The sequence below is a fragment of the Crotalus tigris genome, unplaced genomic scaffold, assembly GCF_016545835.1.
Source record: "Crotalus tigris isolate CLP2741 ecotype Arizona unplaced genomic scaffold, ASM1654583v1 scf7180000017743.441908, whole genome shotgun sequence".
Taxonomy (NCBI): domain Eukaryota; kingdom Metazoa; phylum Chordata; class Lepidosauria; order Squamata; family Viperidae; genus Crotalus; species Crotalus tigris.
The window spans coordinates 40666-62801 of record NW_024096610.1 but is presented as its reverse complement, the minus strand read 5'-3'; the positions used below and the strand labels follow the sequence as shown (position 1 = coordinate 62801).

Below are 22136 nucleotides of genomic sequence, written 5' to 3'. Positions count from 1 at the left end.
CCTGCGGTAATAACGGTCCGAAATGCATTTTGCTGTTGAACTGTTTTCCTGCTACTGGGTGAAATGCCTTACAACGCTCGCCGTTATGGCCCAGGCAGGCGGAAAGGCAGATTATGAGAATCGTAGACCAATCCAACGAGAAGACATATTAGAGAACAGTACTCCCGATTAAGCTAATTATTCCTAACCCGGAAGGACTCATTCTTCTCGGCTCTCGGTTTCTAAAAGAGTCCTTCCATTCCCGCACAGCTAGAGAAACCGTCACTGGGAGGGTTTCCCGCTCGGGCTGCAGCCACAGCACTGAGCTTCCAAGTAGGGCAAAAGGCGGGTTCTTTCTTAGCCCGGAACTGCGCTGGGACGGTCCCTCGGAGCTGACTGGGCGGGGTCGCAGATTTCGCGCGTTGCTCAGCCAGTGTGACGGAGGAGGGGAGACGTAAAACTGCTCGCCTCGTCTTCTTGGCTGCGGCGCGTCGTTTTCTCCAGCCGCCGCCATGTCCCGCCAGAGCAGCCTCCTAACGTTTTTCTCAAAGCCTGCGGAGAAGAATGATGACGGCGGCAGCGGCAGCCCCACAAGCGACGCCGAGGGTCGTCCCCAGGTTTCGGCCAGTGCCTCTAGTAGCAGCCAGGGCAGGACGCCAGCTCTGCCGGCGGATTGGTGAGCTGTGATCCAGCGCCAGGGGAAAAGCAGCCGAGGCCTTCTGCGAGGCCCGCTTCTTTTCCCGGGCTTTCCCACCTAGGCCTTAAGCAGCTTCCGTCCCAATGGAGTTTTGGGGCGGGGGAGGGGTCTCTTATCGGCAGCTGCTCATGCTAGGCCCTCGTTGACACTTAACTTGCAAGAGCCTTTTATTCGTTGCTGGAGGGCACCGTGGTAATATAGCTTGGCCCTATGCCGGAATGGGCAAGTAAAGCGCACTGCTTATCTAAGGGGAGAATTATTCAGTGAGATTTGTCTAGGCCTAGTATCGCATTTTATTTCGTTGTCCGTTCTTCATTTCTGTGGCAGAAATCAAGGAATCAAATTTTGCGCCTCCTTGAATACAGTAGAAATTGCTTCACATCACACCTGCAGAGGACAAACTTGCAATTCAGCAATGAACGAATGGGTTGACCTGGCGGTATTTGTGTGCACATCGATTGTGTGCATTTCATTAGAATAAAAGGTAGAGCATGGTAATGCAACAAGTGTCAATGTATAGCTAAATGTCTATGGAGAGTCTCAGTCATCCAGTCATTGTTGTCCCAAATGTGCTTTTTTTAAGAGTTGAAGAAGCTTCTTGGATGAGAAGCGAAATGTCTTCAAAGAAAAACGAAGTCCAGTTGCCTCTTGAAAAAACATCTTTGGGACAAGTGTCAGTGTAGCTTTTGAGATAAGTGGTACTGTACAGTTTACTATTTTTTAAAATAGTCATCTTGTAAGTTTTTAAAGTAAATTTAATGGAAAAGTGTAATATAAAGTGATCTAGCCTAAGAGCCAATTTGATGTTGTGCTTATAGGCAATGGACTAGAAATCAGGTAAGTTATGAGTATATGAGTTCTAGTTTAACAACAAACTAGTTGGATAACTTCAGGGGAGTCACTCAGCTCTAGGCAGAAGCAGTAGAAACCACTGCCAAATATGTTGCATGATTGTAGTATAATTTGCCTGATTAATGTTTTTCAAGTCATAATCTGCCTAGCATTGAGTTAACAGGAATGGGAGGTTTAGAATTCATTGAATGTTATTTGAAAGCTATTTGCTATGAAATGAAAAAATCTGTTCTCTTTTTTTAGAATGAATATTTATATATTTTTATTTTTATATATATATATATATTTGCTTGCCTTAAATCACTTTACAATGTTTAGTGCATCACTAAATTCCATTTCTACAGTTTCAAGGCAGGTGATTGCTCTTGTTAATCCACTGTAGTTAGGTCTTGTATCTCCTAAATTTCTACCCAAAGTTTCAGAGAAGGAATCTTGCACAATCTTGATGGAGGAAAATATGTAACAGTCAAATTATTTAATTGTCTGCTGCAAAGAAGCATACTTAGTGAAATAATACATGGCTGTATCCAGCCAAGTCCCCCAACGTGTCATGATAGTTTAGGGAGCGAGAGCAAAGATGGGAACAGTTTTATTGAACGTTTGTACTTGAAGTGGAATTTTAATGAACATTTTTTTTCTATTTGAAATCATCTACACCAGGATAGTTGCTTCAAATCTCTGGCCACTCTGTGTAAACCATAAATAGGGAATATGATATGGATATTCATTCATTCTTAATTCCAAGTGTAAGGACCTGCCTCAATTAAGCTTCCCAAGAAAGCAGAAATCTTGAAATGAACATCATTTCAAAAGGAACTTTTATTGGAAGGTGTCAGTAGTAGTAGAAGGCAGGATCTGAGGATTTCCCACAGGAATCAATGTCAAAAGAGTCAAATGAAAACCCCACGCCAACTGTCCATCCGGATGGTTCAAATGGGCAGTCCGCAGGTGTGAAAATGTGGGAATGGAGTGATAAGGTGCTGCTTCCAAAGCTATTAGGTCTCCGTGCCTCTTCTGTGCCTGGAGATAAGGCAGATGGCCGGAAGCATATTCCATTCTCACCCCGAGAAAGAACCATCAAAGAGGATAGAGCAAGGAACAAAGCAAAGGAAATACACTAGCTACCCCAAGCTTCCCCCTCCCCCCAGAAGAATGGCAGAACCCGAAAAAGAACAAAAGGCCCCATTCCCATAGAAAGACAGGGTTCTGACAGCAAGCTTGTCCTCTCCAACTGTGATTTGAAGCATTTGAAGTAATCAGTGGCACACAAAAAATTGATTCCTTTATTTCTGCCACAGAAATGAATAAAGAATGGACAATGAAATAAAATGCAATACTATGCTGGTCCTAGACATAAATCACACTAAATAATTTTCTCCTAGGTAAGCAGTATGCTTTACCTATCCATTCCCACATAGGACCAAGCTATTATATAGGTAGTCCCTTGATTTAGTTCATTTAGTGACCATTCAAAGTTACAACAATATTGAAAAAAGTGACTTATGACAATTTTTCACACTTATGACCATTTCAGCATCCCCATGGTCACATGATCAAAATTCAGGTGCTTAGCAGCTGACTCATATTTATGACGGTTCCAGTGTCCTGCGGTCATGCAATCAACTTTTGCAACCTTCTTATAAGCAAAGTCAATGAGGAAACCAGATTCACTTAACAAATGTGTTAACAACTGCAGTGATTCACTTAACTGTGGCAAGAAAGGTTGTAAAGTGGGTCAAAATTCACTTAAATGTTTTGCTTAGCAACAGAAATTTTGGGTTCAATTGTGGTTGTAAGTCGAACACTATCTGTACTACCATGATGCCTTCAAGCAAGGAAGAGATGCCTCCAGATAGCTGTAAGTTAAGTATCAATAAGAGCCTAATAAGAAGAGCAGCTGCAGATAAGAGGTACCTCCCACACCCCATCCAAAACTTTCTTTTTGATTCACATAGTAATTCTGTGTTGGAGTTCAGCTAATCATCTTTTGCTGTAGGTGCATACTGTGACTCTACCAGATCATTTACTTTGGAATGTCCCACTTAGGCTTTCGCACTGGCAATCTCCTTGCTAAGTGTCTCAATTGATTTGGTGATAATCTTTGAGTTTGACATGTCTGGCTTACATCTTCTAGTAAGATTTCCTATTATTTTAGGTTCAGCAGCAGAATAAACAAAAAAGGGACAGCCATCTGTTTTAATACTATTATTAACATAGGAATGCATGCTCAAGCAGTTTATTTTTCTTACTGTTTAGAGATACATAGTTTTTTTTTCTTCCTTGAGGCTCTCATTTTCTGCACATGATGTTCCCATGCTTCTTACAACATAAAGGAATTACAGGTAGTCCTCAACTTAGCCCAAAATTTATGTTGCTAAGTGAGACTTTTGTTAAGTGAGTTTTGCCCCATTTTCTTGCCACAGTTGTTAAGTGAAAAATAGTAGTTGTTAAGTGAATCTGGCTTTCCCATTAACTTTGCTTCTCAGAAGGTTACAAAGGTGTTTACATGATCCTGCAACAATGCAACTGTCACGAGTCAGTTACCAAGCATCTGAATTTTGATCACATGACCATGGGAATGCTGCAGTGCTTGTAAGTGAAAAATGGTCATAAGTCACTTTTTTCAGTGCCGTTGTAACTTTGAACGATCACTAAATTAACTTGTAAATCGAGGACTACCTGTATTTTAAAATCTATGATATATGATTGAAATACAAATATCAAATTAATAGCAATATAATGACATTTAAAAGATAGGCAAGTTAAAATTAAACTTATTTATTCATATTTCAATATGAAGGCTATTGTTAAGTTTGAACAAGAAAATTAGGGAATACCATAGCCTCTGCCAAATGAATATGTATGCAAGGTATTGGATGAAGTAGGGTTGAGATCCTGAAGGTCCTTGGTTCCTTCCTGGCTATGACACTTTTTCTAAGGAGCATTGCAGTGCATGTCAAGGAATTGGAGGTCCTTTACTCTTTGGGATTTACTTTGCATTTTGCTGACCTTATTTCCATAATTGCTTATTTTACTATTTTATCTCCTTTGGTACTTTTTTCTGTGTTCTAGCTAGTCAGATGATGTCCCCCCTCCCCCATTTTTAAAAAATAGTTTCTAAAATGTTGATGGTCATAGTTTTCAGAAGGAACTTTGAAAATAGGAGTTATTTTTTGATGACATCAGCTTGTATATAATAAATAAAACAGGAGTTGGCTTCATTGATAAGTGTCTGAAGTTTCACCTGGTTGCATACTGAACTGCATACTGATGATACTGCTCCAAACTGTTAAAAGAAATATAAGCTATAAAATATAAACTGTTTTAGTATATTACATCATAAAATAATTTCAAGTCCACAGAAGAATGCTCAAGCATTTCTAGTACACATGAATTTACTAAAAGCTCTACAATTGTGTAGGAATTCTTTTTTGTCTCAACTGATCAGCCACTTCATTGGATGCTTCAAGATTGATTGATTGATTGATTGATTGATTGGTAACTGAGAGACATCAGATGCTCTTATTCATTCTTTCTTATGCAAGAATTTTTCTGCACAAAAACACCCTGGGCTTTTGTATCTCATTACTATCAGTAGTGCAACTAAGGCCATTTGATACATAGGCTTTATTGTATTCATTTTTCTTCAACTTTTCAAATTAAATAGATTCTGTGAAAAATTATGAACAAATATAAATTATAAAATAAAACAAATCCACAAATTAAATTTCAGAGAGACCTTATTTATTAAAAACATTTTCTAAAAGTTTATCTGGTTTGGTCTGTTTATTATTAATAATCATTGAAAATAAAAATGCACACAAATCTCTCTCACAATTAATATGAAGCTCTGGAATCCTTGGTATTCTCTGAGGTTGGTTGTTTGCAGACATTTCATTACCCAACTAATTAGGAGAGTGAGTATGGGGTTTATATAAAGTAGCTTATTTTGCCAGTATCAGTGGGGATTGTGATTTTGTCCTTGGTAGTTCCTTGTTTAAGGTATTGTTTTCTGCTTGATTGCTGGGCATCAATCGCTGCTCATCTAGGTTTAGGCTGTGGAAAGAATATATTCTGATGTTTTTGTTTCCTTCTTAGCATTTTTATTGTCTGTTTTGAATGGTTACCCGTGTGAGAGCACACAACTTCACCATTTGGTAACTGAATATTTTTAATTACAGCCAAGTACAGGGTTGCCATCTAAGAAAGTTAGAGAAGAGGAAAATAGAGAGCAAAAATGGATTTTGTATTTCTAGAATGATAGGATTAATGGCTTGTATGAATATTTAGGTACTATGAAAAGTATACTATGTTGACATCAGTTAGTTATATGTTTTTGGAGAAAAGAGTAGCTTGTATTTTATTTTTGCTTTTATAGCATATAATTTAGATCAGGCACATGAAACTGCCGGCCTGTGAGCCGGATGCATCACACTGAAATCGTGCTCACCCCATTGCTGGCAATGGGGGGAAAGTTCTGATATGTCCTGCGATGTCACGTGGCGTTGCGAGTTTGACATGTATGATTTAGATAGTCAGATTATACATGTTTAATAATAATAAACCCTTTATTATTCATGTATACAGTGAAATTGGCTGAAAGTTAATTAAAAAATTGACTCTAGAGGCCATATATCTGTTGCCACATTTACTACTATTGCTGCTGCTGCTAAATCAGCTAAATGTTCAGATTGGATTTGGCATTTTTATGGTTGGTTGTACAGGCAGCCAGGTGTTTAGACTGGATTTGGCATTTTCATCCACCTATCCAGTGAACTTGGGATAAGCAGGTATTGTTTGATGGTGTTAAAGGTATTATTGCAGGATGTAAGCTGTTCCAAGTAAAGCTTTGCTGTCTTCTCAATTCTTGCTTTATATGCATGATATACTAGCTTCAGTACATCTTCTTCACCGTCTTTCAGATATTCTTCCAATACCCTTTTCAATCTGTACAAGCCCCTCCAACCACAGTTTCTACCTGCTTCTTGAGTATACCTCAAAAGGCAAAATGAAACATGTTAGCATAATAAAATTGTTTTTATTGAATATAAAAATTTCACTTTTGGCATATTAGATATTTCTATTGATGACCAAGTGCCAACGCTGAGTTTGTTTATCTGGCACAATGGGCCAATTATTCACAGAGTAAAGGAAAGTGAAATTCAAACACTTTATTTCTGTGCAGAAGCGAAGGGGCACTTATGCTGAAATTTCAGCAAAAAAAGGGGGGGCTCTGAATGAGACTTACATTAGGCTTTTATACTGTTTTCACAAGGAAGCATAAGATTACAATTTCATTCATGGATTATTTGCCATTTCCTGGGTTTACTTACTGCATGTACAATTGCATGTAGCATGTTCCATCCCATAATCTTAGTACGATCTCTATATTACTCCTCTAATTATTTAGGGATAGTGTTTTAGTATGCTAATAATAAACTTTGTTCACCTGGACCATTTCCCGCTTTGTGTGGTTACATTATTGGTTTCTGCTGGTAAGCTTTGGTTTAACACTAATTCACTGTGGAGTTACACTTGTAGTGTAGCTCTGACTGAAGCTCTTTTATAAGCTGAAATTAAAGTACCAGGGCTTCACTATATTTCAGTAAGGCTTGATAAATCTTTATTCTGATCTGTTGATAAAGTCTGTGCTGTATGATAAAACTGTTAGATTGATTCATAATTGCCTAAATGATCACACCCAGAGAATACTCATAAATGCCTTTATTATGGAGTACCACAGAGCAAAATGCTATTCAACATTTTTATTAATGAAGTGGATAATGAGACTGAGGGGATAATTACCAAACTTACATATAATACAGTACAAACTAGGAGAAGTGGCAAACACTTTAGAAGAGAAAGGAAATTCAAAAAGATCTAGGCAGACTTGAGTAGTTAACTGAAATAAAATTTAAAGGAAACAATGGAGTCTTTGACAACTGGTTAGGAAAAATGAAATGAATATAAGGTAAAGAGGCCTAGCTTGGCAGGAGCTGGGTGCTCTACTAGATAAAAAGTTGAACATGTGCCAGCAGCATGAAAAAGTTGAACATGTGCCAGCTCCTAAAAAGGTGAATGTTGTTTTGGGATATATTAGCATGACCTTGCACTAAATGCAAAAAGCTACATTGGGAGAAAAATAAGGATAGAAAGAAGCAAAAACCAGATGTGAAAAATAATTAAAAGGGATCTTTGCTCCTAAGTTATGAATGCTGAGGACTTAACAGAATTGTTTCATTTGGAGTCATAATCTTAGAAAATTTCAGGTGATCTGGAATATTATTATACTTTAGTTTCTAAACTAGAAACTATCATTCTACTTTAATGATTTTAAGAAAACATAGTCACTTTTATCAAAAATAGGACCTGTAAACTCCAATCCCTAATCCTTAACTAACAAAAATAAAGTCATTTAATGTTTTTATTTACAGATATTGCATAGATACAATTCTGAAAGATGCTTTGGAATGTGCAAAGGCACATTTGTCTACAAATCTTTAAAGGAGCCATGTAATTTCACAGAATCATGTAGCATTGGCAGAGAGCAGCTACGCAATCCTAGAAAAAAACATTCAAATGCTTTAAAGAGTTGCAAGCCAATGTTAAATTTACACTTATTTTTCTCCTTTTTTGCAGTGACTTCAGTGACTTTTCACCGGGTGATTTAGTTTGGGCCAAACTTGAAGGCTACCCATGGTGGCCATGCCTTGTGTATGCACACCCAACCGAAGGATCCCTTTTTAGGGGGAGAGGAAGAGCATCGCGTATCCATGTACAGTTTTTTGAGGATGACCCTTCAAGGGGCTGGGTTAGCATTAGATACATAAGACCATATAAAGGTAAGAGATGCAGTAACAGAATATTACGGCTGAAGTTAGATATCTTTACACTTAATGCTGTTGTTTTGATAGCTGACATACAAAGAAAAAAATTGGTTCTTTAATTGGGAAAAAGGTATGAGATGTTTCCTGGGAAGCATGGCAAACTGTAGATGGCTCTGGCTTATTGGCTTTTCATCAATAATTGTGAAAAGAGGAACTGCTGAATGAGTTGGTTGCCTGAACACTGGATTAAGGTAAGGAATTGGGATCACCCATAGTGCTTCATAAAGATGTTTCCAGTGACACATCACAAATGAGCTGCCTTTTAGAGCTTTGGAAGCTGGAAGAATCAGCTTTGCCCAAGTCACATATGGAGTTTTCAAAAGGGAAGCTGGGTTTCAGAAAACAAGTTTTATTACATTGAGTGATTTTCTTTCAATCCTCAGTGAAAGAAGTTTCATGTAATTTTAGGAAAAAAAATTTTATTTGGAAAAAAGCAACAGGGTTATTAGGACATTGATTTTAGAAAGTTTTTAAATAGATTAAGAGGTCAGATTGACTAGAAATAAGATTGTGAAATTATAAGAATAATTCTTGTGGCTTGTTTAAAACCCTTTTAAAATCTATGAAGACGTTGAGTTTATGTATGAGAAATTTGTCTCTGGGAAAATGGATTAGAGCAAAATATAGGAGGAAACCTTGAAGACTGATTACCACAGCAAACCAGAAAGAACTAAACATCATAATTAAAGAAGACCTACTAATTCAGGATAGAGAAAAGTCTTTTAACTTTGGAAGAATTCAAGGATATTTAAAAATGTAAAAAATTGAAATGATCAAAAATGTTATAAATAATTAAATATTTGGCACAGTACACAAAACTTTTTCTTTAGATTGTCTGATACAATAAGAGCTTAAAAAGAGGTAGAAGAAGATATAAACAAAAATCTCATTTCTTTGGATATGGATTTAAAATTGGCAGGATACAAGAATGATACTGATAAAGATGTTTTACACAGCACTTCCAGTTTTTGTATCTGCAGCGCATGGCTGTGTGAGAGCGGTCCTCTGCTCCCCATGTCTAGTTTTTTTCCTGCTTGGGGAACCCTAGATGGGTCCGAAGTTGTCCCGGAGAAGTGACTGTAAAAGAGGGGTGCCCCATCGATCACGAAGCGATGGCAATTGCTTCGTTTAATCAGGGGAAAGCCCTCCGAACCCGACAGGAAAAAGGCTAGTGTGACATCTGTATCTAGCCCAAGCTGCTTGCAACCGAAGTCCCAGAGCACAAGCCTAAACATCGGTGAACAGCGTGCTTGGAACTTGGTGAGAGGACTGATCTTCTTTCTTCTATCTATTATTTAAATCCTTGAAAAGATCCTCAAAGCAAGAAAACTTCCAGAAGTGAAGGGAGGGGACTATATCCCCATTTCCCTTTCAGACGGAAGCGGCAAATTAACATAAAAAGTGGAAAGAGATATACTAAAATTTGATTTAAAATATTTCAGTCTGTACAAATCTAGGAACTAAAAAACTGTCAAGATTATACCCTAAAAAATTCTGATGGAATTATAAAAATATATAACAAAAATAACTTTTTGATTGAAAGAAAAACTGAAAAAAGAAATAACTGCTGACATCTAGTGGAGAATCAGAAAATAGAACACTAACAATAAGGACTCAGAAATTGGCAGAATGCCAGAAACAAAGAAAAAGTTGTTTCCTTGAATTGCAAATAACCTTGAAGACAGCTGGGAACAAAGGAAAAGCCAGCTATAATATTAAAAAGTGTTTGAAAGAAAAACAAAACAAAACACCTGGACTGTTGTTTAAACCTAAGAACTATTTATGGGGGGAAAAAATCTTGGCTTTTTGGCTAATCTTTTAGAGGAGAATTTACAGGATTTAAAGTGGCTTAATATACTGAATCTGTAATTTTGACTGACTGATAAATTGACTTTTGAATTAAAACATTGATGAAAGATTATTTGAAGGGGGGAGACAACATGGATATCATATACGTATCAAAGAATGACAGGATGCCACATTCAATATTTTCTCCTGAAGGACTTAGCCTGGAAAATCAAGGACCTCCAGAAGCAATACTTCAAGACAAGATAAATACTTTCCCGGAGGAAATATATGTAATATTAGGACAAATACAAATGACAATAGATTCAGACCACAACGAAATTCAAAACAACTTTGAGGATTTAAATAAGCATATCTCCAATCTAAATCTACGATTAAAAGATACCCAGGAAATAACAACAAAGGAACAAACAAATCAGACAGCAGATTATAAACTAGAAGAGTATGATCAAATTGATGAAATAACAAAGGAAAAGAATTACAATTTGACACAAACAGGAAAAAATCTACAAGGTTCTGATACAAGAAAAATGGAATTATTAGGAGAACAATTAAAATTTGGGGAAGAATTTATCTTACTTACTTCATCTTTTGTATTCCCAACAACATTTGTAAAAATACAGGAACTGTTGGATAAGTGGATTATGTCAACTTGGAAAATTACTCGGCAAAAGAAGAAGATTAGAGACAGACTCGCCCTATCAGATGGACTATTACGTGATTAAACATTTGTTTGAATATGGCTAACAGAACAGAGAATTTCAAACAAAAAGGGGCCTTATAACAAGAAGGATAATGAGATTTAAGTAATATAATATGTTTTATAATATATTAAATGTTAAAATAGTAGGTTGATGTAACTTTTATTAATATATAAGTAAAATACAAAAGGATGTTATATATAAATACTATAAGACAGATAAAAAGTATAGTATTTTTATAATGCATGACATAAAATATTGGGATGATGTACCTAAATGGGAAAATTTAGACAGTGCGATGACTAATATGAAGAAATTGATAAGAATTGGATTGAATATAAGGAAATCTAAGCGATCAAAAATTATAAAAATAGGATGTATACTGAACCAATGATATGATGGTTATGAGAATATAAGCTGAAAAAAATGTTATATAGAGAGATTATTTATATTTGTATAAATATAAAAAATGCCTATAATCATTTATATATTGAAAATATTAAGAATTATATTTTGGCTAAGGTTGTAGAAGGAAAATACAAATGGGAGAAGGGAAGATCAAAGAAATGTATTATTAATTAATATATTATGGAATTATCAAATTTAATCATTATTGATTGTTAATTAATTATTACAGTCCTTTTTTTCTTGTTAAAATATAAACCAAGACACCAGGCACTGGAGATAGTCATAGTTAAAAATCAATAAAATATCCATTAAAAAAAGATGTTTTACACAGCCTATTAATGAAACTGGCTGAGGTTTAATAGTTAAAAGGGACATATAAATACCGTGTTTCCCCATAAATAAGATCTTGCTTGATTTTTTACATGTGCACCCAATATAAGCCCTACCCCACAAATAAGCCCTAGTTTTGGGGCGAGGTGCCCACGTAAAAATCAGGCAGGGTTGGGAGGTGGAGCTGCCCAAACGCCCTGCACCCACTTACCTTAGGACTGCTGCAGCCAGGTCTGCCATGCCCCGGCACCTGTCACATTACTGCCCGAGTTCTGTGTCTGCATGCCATATGGCACATTGCGCTGCTGCTGCCAGTTGCAACAGGAGGCCGTGTAACTCATTGCGCCGATCATGCTGCTGTTGCTGTTCGTGGCAGGAAGTACCAGGCTCATCACACTGATTGTGCCACTGCTGCCACGCATGGCCTCCTACCGTTAGTGGCGGCATTGGCGCGATTAGCCACACGGCATCCTGCAAGCAGCAGATGCACAATTGGCGCAACAAGCCTCATAGCCTCCTGCCGCGAACAGTGGCAGCAGTGTGATTGGCACAAGCCAAGCGGCGTGTAAGTGATATCTGCGGCGCAACAGGTGTCGCAGCATGGGAGGCCTGGCTGCAGCAGTCCTAAGATAAGACATCTCTCGAAAATAAGACCTTGTGCCTCTTTTGGAGGCTGTATGTATGTATGTACGTACATACATATATACATATTTATTTATTGGGAAAACAGTAATAAACCTGAAGAATAATATGGATATATGGATTTTAACTTAGTGCCTTGGGGAATTTTATTACTTTGGATTTGCAAGGGAGATGTATTATACTTACGAAAACATTCCTGATAAAAGAAAAAGAGAAAACGAAAAGAAATCATATTTGGGGACATTATCTAGAAGGAATAAATATCAACACTTTAAAAGTAAAATAAAAGATTTACAAAGTTAGCTTATTTGACCAAGTTATGAGAAAAACATTTTTTGTTGTATTTTTACAGAAAGTGATAAGCTATGGTAATAAAGTTGGGAGAGAGAAAGAGAGAGAGAGGTGGTGGTGGTGGTGGGCATACTTAACACTCCTTCTCCTACTTTTCCCACAACAACCCGATGAGATGGGTTGGGCTGAGAAAGCGTGACTAGCTCACAGTCACCCAACTGGCTATCATGCCTAAAGTGGGACTAAAAGTTAATCTCCTGCTTTCTATCCTGTTATCTTAACTACTAGAATAAACTGGCTCTCAGAGTAATTAGTGGGGCATTGTTTGATAGTATTATATTTCAATATGTTATTTCTTACCCGGGATGACAATGAAGATGCTTATAGGGAAGAAGTGAAGGCTCTGGTGGACTGGTACAATAAAGTAACCTGGTTCTAAATGTTGATAAAACAAAGGAGATCATTATAGATTTTAGAAAGAGCCGGCATAGTCATACTCCACTCAGTATCAAGGATGCAGCTGTAGAAGTGTCAACGGTATTAATTATCTGGGGGTGCAGATAACTGACAATCTGAATTGGTCTCTCCACATATCATCTTTAGTGAAGCATGCAAACCAGGGTCTGCATTTCCTGCGTCGGATGAAGAGAGCACATCTTTCTCCTGTCCTGGTCACTTTTTACAGAGGCATGATTGAGAGAATTTTAACAAACTGCATCACTGTCTGATTTGGTGAAGCAGTGCCTCAGCTAGAAAGTCCATACAGAGATTGGTAAGGACAGCTGAGAAAATCATAGGAAGCTCCCTCCCTGATATTCAGGATGCTGCTTTATAAGCGCTATGCGCTTAGAGCTCAAAGCATTGTTAGAGACCCCACACACCCACTTTACAGTCTGTTCCTGTTGCTCCCCTCTGGAAGGAGGCTTCAAAGTATTTCTAGCAGGACTACCTGATTCTGTAATAGCTTTGTTCCCTATGGCATCCATCTGGTAAACTCGCAAGATTCGTTTTTCTCGCCATGCACATGTATACATAACCCGAACTAGACTGTTGTTTCTCTGTGTCATATAATATATGTGGGTATATGCATAATTTTGTATGTATTTATTTTTGTCATATTTATGTAGGTGGTTACCTTTTGAGACCTGTATGCAACAAAATTTCATGTTAATGTATGCTGATTAGTGTACATTCAAAGTGACAAAAAGGTTATTCTATTTTATTCTATTCTATTCTGGTAGCTCTTAATGGATTTTTTTATGATTAGCTTTGAAAGATGAGGCTATAAAGATTTGTTTATGGATATGAGGTAAGAGTTTTTTGTATTAAATAAAATAATAAGGTACTGGATAAAGTAAATGAAAGGAATATGAAATTATGTGATTAAGGTTAAAATATATAGTTATTTCTGCTAGCTTAATGTCTTCTTGCTGATTAAGATTGAATGATGAGGCTTTATTATTTGCTAATAGAAAAAAGATGAGATATGGAATGAAGAGATTTTAGGTTGAAGTTAGAGAAAAGGTGATAAGTTATTGTACTTGTCTTGGTGGAGGGAGGAATCATTTCTTTGTATATATTTTTTCCTTTTAATTTTTTTTCTGTCTCCTTTTTTTCTCTACTTTTTTCTTTTTTGTGTTTTTCTTATTTGTGTTAGTTTTTATACTTGTATTTTTAAACTTCAATAGAAATTATTTTTTAAAAAAAGAAAAAAGCATGACAGAAAATATTGAACTGTTTTTGCTTTTCTGTTAAAGTAGAAAAACAACTGTTATTTGAACAAGATTTCATACAACTACCATCTGGTTTTCCTACACTGACTTCTGCACAGCTGTTTACAACTAGTAGAGAAAAATAGCATGGTTTAAAACAATCTTCCTAAATGTAGTATAGCATGGCACTTGAAGCGGACAACACCCGATAACAATAGGAGGATAGGGCCTAAAATTTGGGGAACAATTCAACTATTTTGGTAGCATCATGGATACAGATGGGAAACAGAAGCAGTTGTGAAATGCCAAATCGGCAGAGGAAATGCTGTCTTTCAGCAAATGCGCTCGGTATGAATCACGTCCACCATAAACACCAAGATCAGATTATTTAATGCCATTGTTATACCGACTGCCATCTACACCAGTGAGACCTGGAAATCTATAACAAAAATTATTCATAAGTTCAGTGTCTTCCAAAAACATTGCCTCAGAATATTTCTTTATATCTCGTATTGGGACCAAATGAGGAAATTCTAAAAAAAATCAATTCCCTTGAGACAATGACAGAACAAAGAATGTGTTTTGCTGGACACGTGTTCCATGTGAGTGAGCAATTTCTAGCAAAGACCGCAGTCAATTAGATACTACCAGATGGTGGAGAAAAAGAAGAAGGCTAAAGGAAAAGCTAGCGCTTCTGGAAGATCTGAAAAACATCAATCTTAAATGAAAGGATGCAGAAACTGTAGCTGCGGATTGAAACTGGAGTATCCTTGTAGCCCAATATGCTTAGCACAGGACATGAATAATAATGAATAAACATATTCTCCGTATGTTGGGATTGTAACGTTCATAATTCTGAGCTAGCGTGATTACATCATGTGGCATCATCTAGCCTATAATGGCTATTCAAAAATACCTAAGCTGGTTTGATCTGGATAGCACTGGAGGCATTTATAGGATTGTAAATTTTCATCAAAATGATAAAACTAATATTGTATCATTATGACAAAAGCTCCACTCCTTTTGTACATTTGTAGAGTATCACAGTGCATGTATAAAAAGGAGGGCCTTACGGCATAACACAGTTTTTGTCATCTGATCCCCCTTGCAGATTTCTGTGGTTGATACTTTAAAAGAAGACAACCAAGAATGTGGGCTAGGCAGGGGGATGGAGGTGTCACCCTACCTAATAACCATGTGCCAATATTGACTTCAGGGATTCCTTCCTTTTTATGGCCATCTGGTGGGCACCAAATTGTGGAAGACTAGTTTGGAAGCATTCAAATGTGGTCAGAAGAAAATATAAATTGCACAAACTAATTCCCATGTGGTAGAGTGAAACAAAAAGCTGGCTTGTGTGGGAACATGCAGAGAATTGTCTTTTTATGAAGGTAAAGAAATACCTGATTTGAGTAGATTTTATAGTTAGGTGGGAAAAAATGGGTCTTCAAGAATTATTTCAAGCCATTTCTAGGAAAAAAAGTGGGAAAATCATGACCATAACCATCTGTCCCCTCTAAAAAAGGAAGAAAGAAGAATAGAGAATATTCCTATTTTATTACAGAATTTGGGATCTAGATGAAGTATCAGGCAGGATCAGTCCTAAATAGCCTTCAGAAGAGAAGACTTGTCCAGACTTAACTAAACTAGCAAAATGCAATCCAGACAAATTAGCTTTGCTTTGTTTTGCTTTCTCCTACTCTCTCATCTTCAAGCAGAGAAAATGATGGTATATCTCAAAATGTGTACTCTCAGTAAACAATTTGTGCTCTGTATAATCAGCTGGTAAAGGAGATGTCTAATTGATTCAGAAGATTACTCTTCCCTTTCAACTTGTGGATTCTACTTGCATTATGTTTGCATTTTCTGGAGTGTAAAGAACATAGTGCATTTACATAGTTCAGTTACTGTATAAATTTGATAAAGCCTTCTGAATTTTTAAAGCTACACTTGTGTTTAATAATAATAATAATAATACATTGGAAGGGACCTTGGAGGTCATTTAGTCAAACCCCCTGCTCAGGCAGGAAACCTTATACCATTTCAGACAAATGGCTGTCCATTCTCTTCTTAAAAACTTCCAGTGTTGGAACATTCACAGCTTCTGGAGGCAGGTTGTTCCACTGATTAATTGTTCTGTCAGGAAATTTCACCTTAGTTCCAGGTTGTGTCTCTCATTGGTTAGTTTCCATCCATTGCTTCTTGTCCTGCCTTCAGATGCTTTGGAGAATAGTAGCTTTAACGTGTGCTATATAGAAAACAGGAGCCTTGCTAGAGAATATTAAATGATTGAATTAGGGACTCAAACCAGAGTTTCTCCTGGTTATGGCATTTCAGTAATTTCAAAAAGAGTTCACAAATAGTTTAGATTCAGTGGTATTAAATAAATATATGGAAATTTAAAACATAGGATGGACTTAGAAAAAAAGAGATCTGAATAACCACTCTTTCTATTCTCTTTATTTTAAAGGTTCTACAGGCAGAGACACCCAGAGGGGAGGTATGTTTTACAGTTCAAGACCTGAAATTAAAAGAGCAATGGAACTGGCAGATGTTGCTTTGAGAAAGGATAAAAGTGAACGACTAGGTCTAGCTATATGTGACAAACCTTCAGAAAGTGAAGGAGAAGAAGAGGAAGAAGAAACGGAGGTAATTTTTGTTTAAATTGTTGTTTTCAGAAGTGCTAGGAGAAATGCTTTTCTTTATTTCTTAGGAGTCATGTTTATATGAATGAATCTTTTGCCTTTAAAAAAAAAAGTTTCACAAACTCATCTATCAATAGAACTCTGAGTTCTTTTCCAAACAAAAGATAAAACATACCTAATCAAATCAGTTAAAAGAATCAAATTGAATTCCCTGTGAAAACTTCAATACATCCCATACACTTGCTGGCTCCAGTTAGATACCTGTATCAAGACATGTTTCTTGATGAAGAAAGTCAGGTAGATAAATTCTTTAGTGAGCTGTTGTCTTAACCAGGGGTAGGCAACCTTGGCTCTTTTATGACTCGACTTCAGCTCCTAGAATTCCTGAGCCAGCCATGCTGATGGGAAAGGGAGAGGTTTCCAAGCTGAACCATGCTGGCTCAGGAATTCTGGGAGTTGAAGTCCACAAGTCATAAAAGAGCCAAGGTTGCCTACCCCCGTCTTAGACAGATAAACCTGTATAGTTTTCTTTTATTGATTATATATTTCTCTTAGCAAGAATGTCTAAGCTACAGAACATTGATCTACTCATTTATTTACAAATAAGGCATTGGGGAAAGGACCCAATTTTTGCAGGTTGGAAAGTTGAAGTGTTAGATTGCTAATAATCAACTTGATTTTCAAATATCCATTTTTATATTTCTTGGCTTTTTTTCCTTTAAGCAGGTGAGTGATGAAGGCGATGATTTCGACACAGTAAAGGAAATAAAAACTAGAAATAAAAGAATAGCTAGACGAAAGCTTTCTGATGGAAAAGCCAAAAAGAGAAAGATTTTCATGGATTCAGACACAGATAATGAAGGTTCTGATATGGAATTTCAGCCAGATGAAGGTAGCAGTGATGAAAATAGTGTTGAAATACGTGACAGTGAGACTTCTGAATCTGAAACTGGCCCTGAAAAGAAGAGTTCCGTTAAAGTACTGACTAAACGTTCTCCTAAACAAATGCAGGGAAAGGCATGTAAATCTCGCCAAAACAACCTATCTGACACACCCAGTAGGGAAATCTGTCCTGAGAGCATGTATAAATTAGCATCTTATGCAGCTCCTGAAAGTTTTGATTTTCGACCAAGCATTAATGGAGGAGGAGCCGGAGGGGGAGGAGGAGATGGCAATCCAACCGTATGGGAGCATGAAAAAATAGATTGGCTTCATGATGGTAGAAGGAAGGATAGTCATAGAAGACGACAAAATGATCCAGATTATGACCCAAGTACTTTATTTGTGCCAGAGGATTATCTTAAAAACTGCACTCCAGGAATGCGGAAATGGTGGGAGTTGAAAAGTCAAAATTTCGATGCCGTGATTTTTTATAAAGTTGGAAAATTTTATGAGTTATATCACATGGATGCCGTTGTTGGTGTAAATAAGCTTGGATTGGTTTTTATGAAAGGCACTTGGGCTCACTCAGGTTTTCCAGAAATGGCATTTGATAGATTCGCCAATGTCTTAGTCCAAAAAGGTTATAAAGTTGTACGAATCGAGCAGATGGAGACTCCTGAGATGATGGAAGCACGGTGTAAATCTTTGGTTCACCCAACAAGATTTGACAGAGTTGTGCGCCGAGAAATATGCAGGATAATTTCCAAAGGCACACAGACCTACAGTATTCTTGATGGTGACTATTCAGAGACCCACAACAAATATCTTCTTTGCATAAAAGAAAAAATAGATGATTCTGCTGGCCTGCATCGTACTTATGGAGTTTGCTTTGTTGATACAACAGTTGGAAAGTTTTATGTTGGCCAGTTTGTGGACGATCGTCATTGTTCTAGGTTTAGAACACTTCTGGCTCATTATACTCCTGTACAGATACTTTTTGAGAAAGGAAACCCTTCTGCAGAAACACAAAAGATACTTAAAGGTTTAATCTCTTTTACTGTTCAAGAAAGCTTGATTCCTGGTTCTCAGTTCTGGGATGCATCTAAAACTTTAAAAACTCTCATTGAAGAAAGTTATTTTCAGAACAAAGAGAATACAAATAGTAGAAACACTCTGCCCGCAGTAATCAGGTCTATGACTGCAGAAAGTGATTCATTGGGACTTACTCCTGCAGAAAACAGTGAACTTGCTCTCTCAGCTCTAGGCAGTTGTGTATTCTATCTTAAAAAATGTATTATTGACAAGGAACTTTTATCAATGGCAAATTTTGAAGAATACATTCCTGTGGATGTTGATATAGTTAACAGAACCAGATCAAATAGTGCTTTTGAGAAAACAAACCAGCGAATGGTACTAGATGGGGTAACACTAGCAAACCTGGAAATACTACAGAATGCAACCAGGAGTTCAGTAGAGGGCACATTATTGGAAAAAATTGACACTTGTTGTACACCTTTTGGAAGAAGACTGCTGAAGCAATGGCTCTGTGCACCATTATGTAATCCTTGTGCTATTAACGATCGCCTGGATGCAGTTGAAGACCTCTTAGCTGAGGCTGCTAAAATGTCTGATATCCGTGACCGTCTCAAAAAACTCCCAGATCTTGAAAGGCTTTTGAGCAAAATTCACAGTATTGGATCTTCTCTTAAGAACCATAACCATCCAGACAATAGGGCTATTTTATATGAGGAGGCTAGGTACAGTAAGAAAAAGATTATAGATTTCTTGTCTGCACTGGAAGGATTTAAAATAATAATTGAAATTCTCTCAATTTTGGAAGATACTGTTAATGGTTTTAAGTCTAAAATACTAAAACAAATAGCAACAGTGAAATCAAAGAATCCAGCAGGCTGCTTCCCAGACTTGAAAGCGGAACTTGAAAAATGGGATTCTGCTTTTGATCATAATATCGCACGGAGGACAGGTGTGGTTAATCCAAAAACTGGTTTTGATTCTGATTACGATAAAGCATTAGAAGATATCAGTGAAATTGAGGAAAATCTTCGTCAATATTTGGAAATACAACGCAAAAGACTTGGTGTCAGAGCCGTGATGTATTGGGGAGCAGGCAAAAACCGTTACCAAATGGAGATTGCAGAAACTGCTGTGCCTCGGGATTTGCCTGATGAATATATCATGAAGTCTAGTAGAAAGGGCTATAAACGTTTCTGGACAAAAGACATAGAGAAAATGTTAAATGAAATTATCAACGCTGAAGAACGGAGAGATGCAGCACAAAAAGATTGTATGAAAAGATTATTCTATGACTTTGATAAAACCAGAAAAGATTGGCAAACTGCAGTGGAATGCATCGCTGTTCTAGGTATGTTGTCTTCTGTGTAAAAGTTGAATCACATTGGCACATCTACGTAACTTTGATTGGGACTATCAAAAAGTGTTCACAGGATATTTATTAAGAAAAAAGTAATTTAACAATTATGATGTGTTTGTTTGGCTTTTTATTGTAATATCTCAGCCCTCAAACATAACAGGTATATATTCTGCATAGCTTTGACTCTGCTTCAGCTGTAGAGCCTCAGATACAAAAGTTTAAACTATATGACAGACATTTTGATTAAAGAGCTCTCCTTAAAGGAACAAATTTATATGCTTGGTACAGAAAGGGGAGCTGCCCTGGCTGAGCATAGACTGGCACTGTGCCTTGTCATTTGAGAGATCTGTACTGCAGTCAAAATGATAATTCCAAGTGTATAGCTAAATAGGAAATTTTCGCAAGAAATACTTGAAGGAGGAAAGTTAACTCTTATTTTTGTTTTATTTTCTAGATGTTTTGTTATGCCTTGCCCGCTATAGTCAGGGATGTGATGGACCATTGTGCCGCCCAGAAATCTTGTTGCCAGAAAACATCCCACCTTTTGTGGAGCTCAAAAGCTCACGTCATCCATGCATTACAAAAATATTCTTTGGAGATGATTTCATTCCTAATGATATTGTAATAGGCTTAGAGGATAAAAAAACAAACAGCAGAGCTACTTGTGTCCTTGTGACTGGTCCAAACATGGGAGGAAAATCTACGCTCATGAGACAGGTGAATAGACACAGGCACCCTTTAGTCTGGCTTTAACATTTTTCATTTTTTAATCTTATATGTATTTGTGGTGACTTTATAGTTCTTTGTGGTATTTCCAGTATTAGTTTGCTCAGCCGCTAATATAATTTGTGCAAACAGAATTGTGTTGAAGATAGCAAGTTGGAACTAGATAGTCTCTCTCTCCCCTTTCCTCAACATCTTTTTATGTAAGTATTGATTAAATGCTACTATGCAAGAATATTCCAGATGAAAATTACTGCTCCAAAATAAGACACATTTCAAAAGAGGACTGGACTCCAAGTTAGTGATATTCTTTTACTGATCCAGATTCTATTACTGGGATAATGAATTTTGCTTCATTGAATTTCATTTGCATAACTTTTCATAGAAATCCGTTATTTTATATAAATTGTTTCCCTATTGTCCAGATGGTACTGTACCAGCCATAGGAAAGAAGCACACCATTGAACATGCCTCGTATATGTTTAATTTTCTTTTCAAAGATCCCTAAACAATAAAATGAAACTGTTTCATAATATCTCCTTTTGGAGCATGTGAGTTAAATTGTAAATAGCCTTATGAGACCCCAAGTATGCTATACACATTTTAGGAACAGTAAATAGGAAGCAACACATGACAACACTTAATTATGTCGACTTATGATGGCAATTCTGATTGTTCTGGTTACTGTCCTTAGGCAAATTCCATGCAGTTGCAGTGTCCTGAGGTCACATTGCCATTTGCTACCCCCATCAGCTTCCTCATTGATTTGGCTTGTGGGAAGCCAGCAGAGAAGGTTAGAGGGCAATTGTGACCACGGGATGCTGTGACTGGTAATTTTAAGCCAGTTGCCAAGCAACCGCTACAAGTACAAGGACGTAAGTACCCCTTGTTCACACCGTTGTAATTTCAAATGGTCGCTGAACCGCTGGTCATTAAATGAGGACTATCTTTAGTTTCAGATGCCCTTTTTAAAGCTATCTACTGAAGATTTTCAAAATATCGTTTATTTTTAAATCTTTACTAGTTCTGTTGCAGAGTTTTAACTTCATAGAGTGACTAAAATAAATAGAATAATTTAGTATTAAATTTGAACATTGGGAAAGAGTGCCCCACCGCTATCAGTTCTTCATTGGGGGTATTCAGTGCCATTAATATAGTTAGTCCTTAGTTTTCCACCATAATGGGCCCT

At 37.0% G+C, this 22136-nt stretch overlaps 1 protein-coding gene across 3 annotated transcripts in view; it reads left to right on the top strand.

The window, feature by feature from the left end:
- Window positions 1–287: 287 nt before the first annotated feature.
- MSH6 (mutS homolog 6) overlaps window positions 288–22136 on the top strand; it is a 34330-nt gene continuing 12481 nt past the window's right edge. The window contains exons 1-6 of one of the 3 annotated variants that reach the window (XM_039340282.1): window positions 525–655; window positions 1004–1160; window positions 8168–8370; window positions 16776–16954; window positions 17674–20215; window positions 20679–20941. In XM_039340282.1, coding sequence (XP_039196216.1) covers window positions 16808–16954; window positions 17674–20215; window positions 20679–20941 — 2952 coding nt within the window. In that variant the 5' untranslated portion in view covers window positions 525–655; window positions 1004–1160; window positions 8168–8370; window positions 16776–16807. Of the gene's footprint in view, window positions 656–1003; window positions 1161–8167; window positions 8371–16775; window positions 16955–17673; window positions 20216–20678; window positions 20942–22136 lie in introns of all 3 variants that reach the window. The other 2 variants (XM_039340281.1, XM_039340280.1) reach the window with 2 other exon arrangements.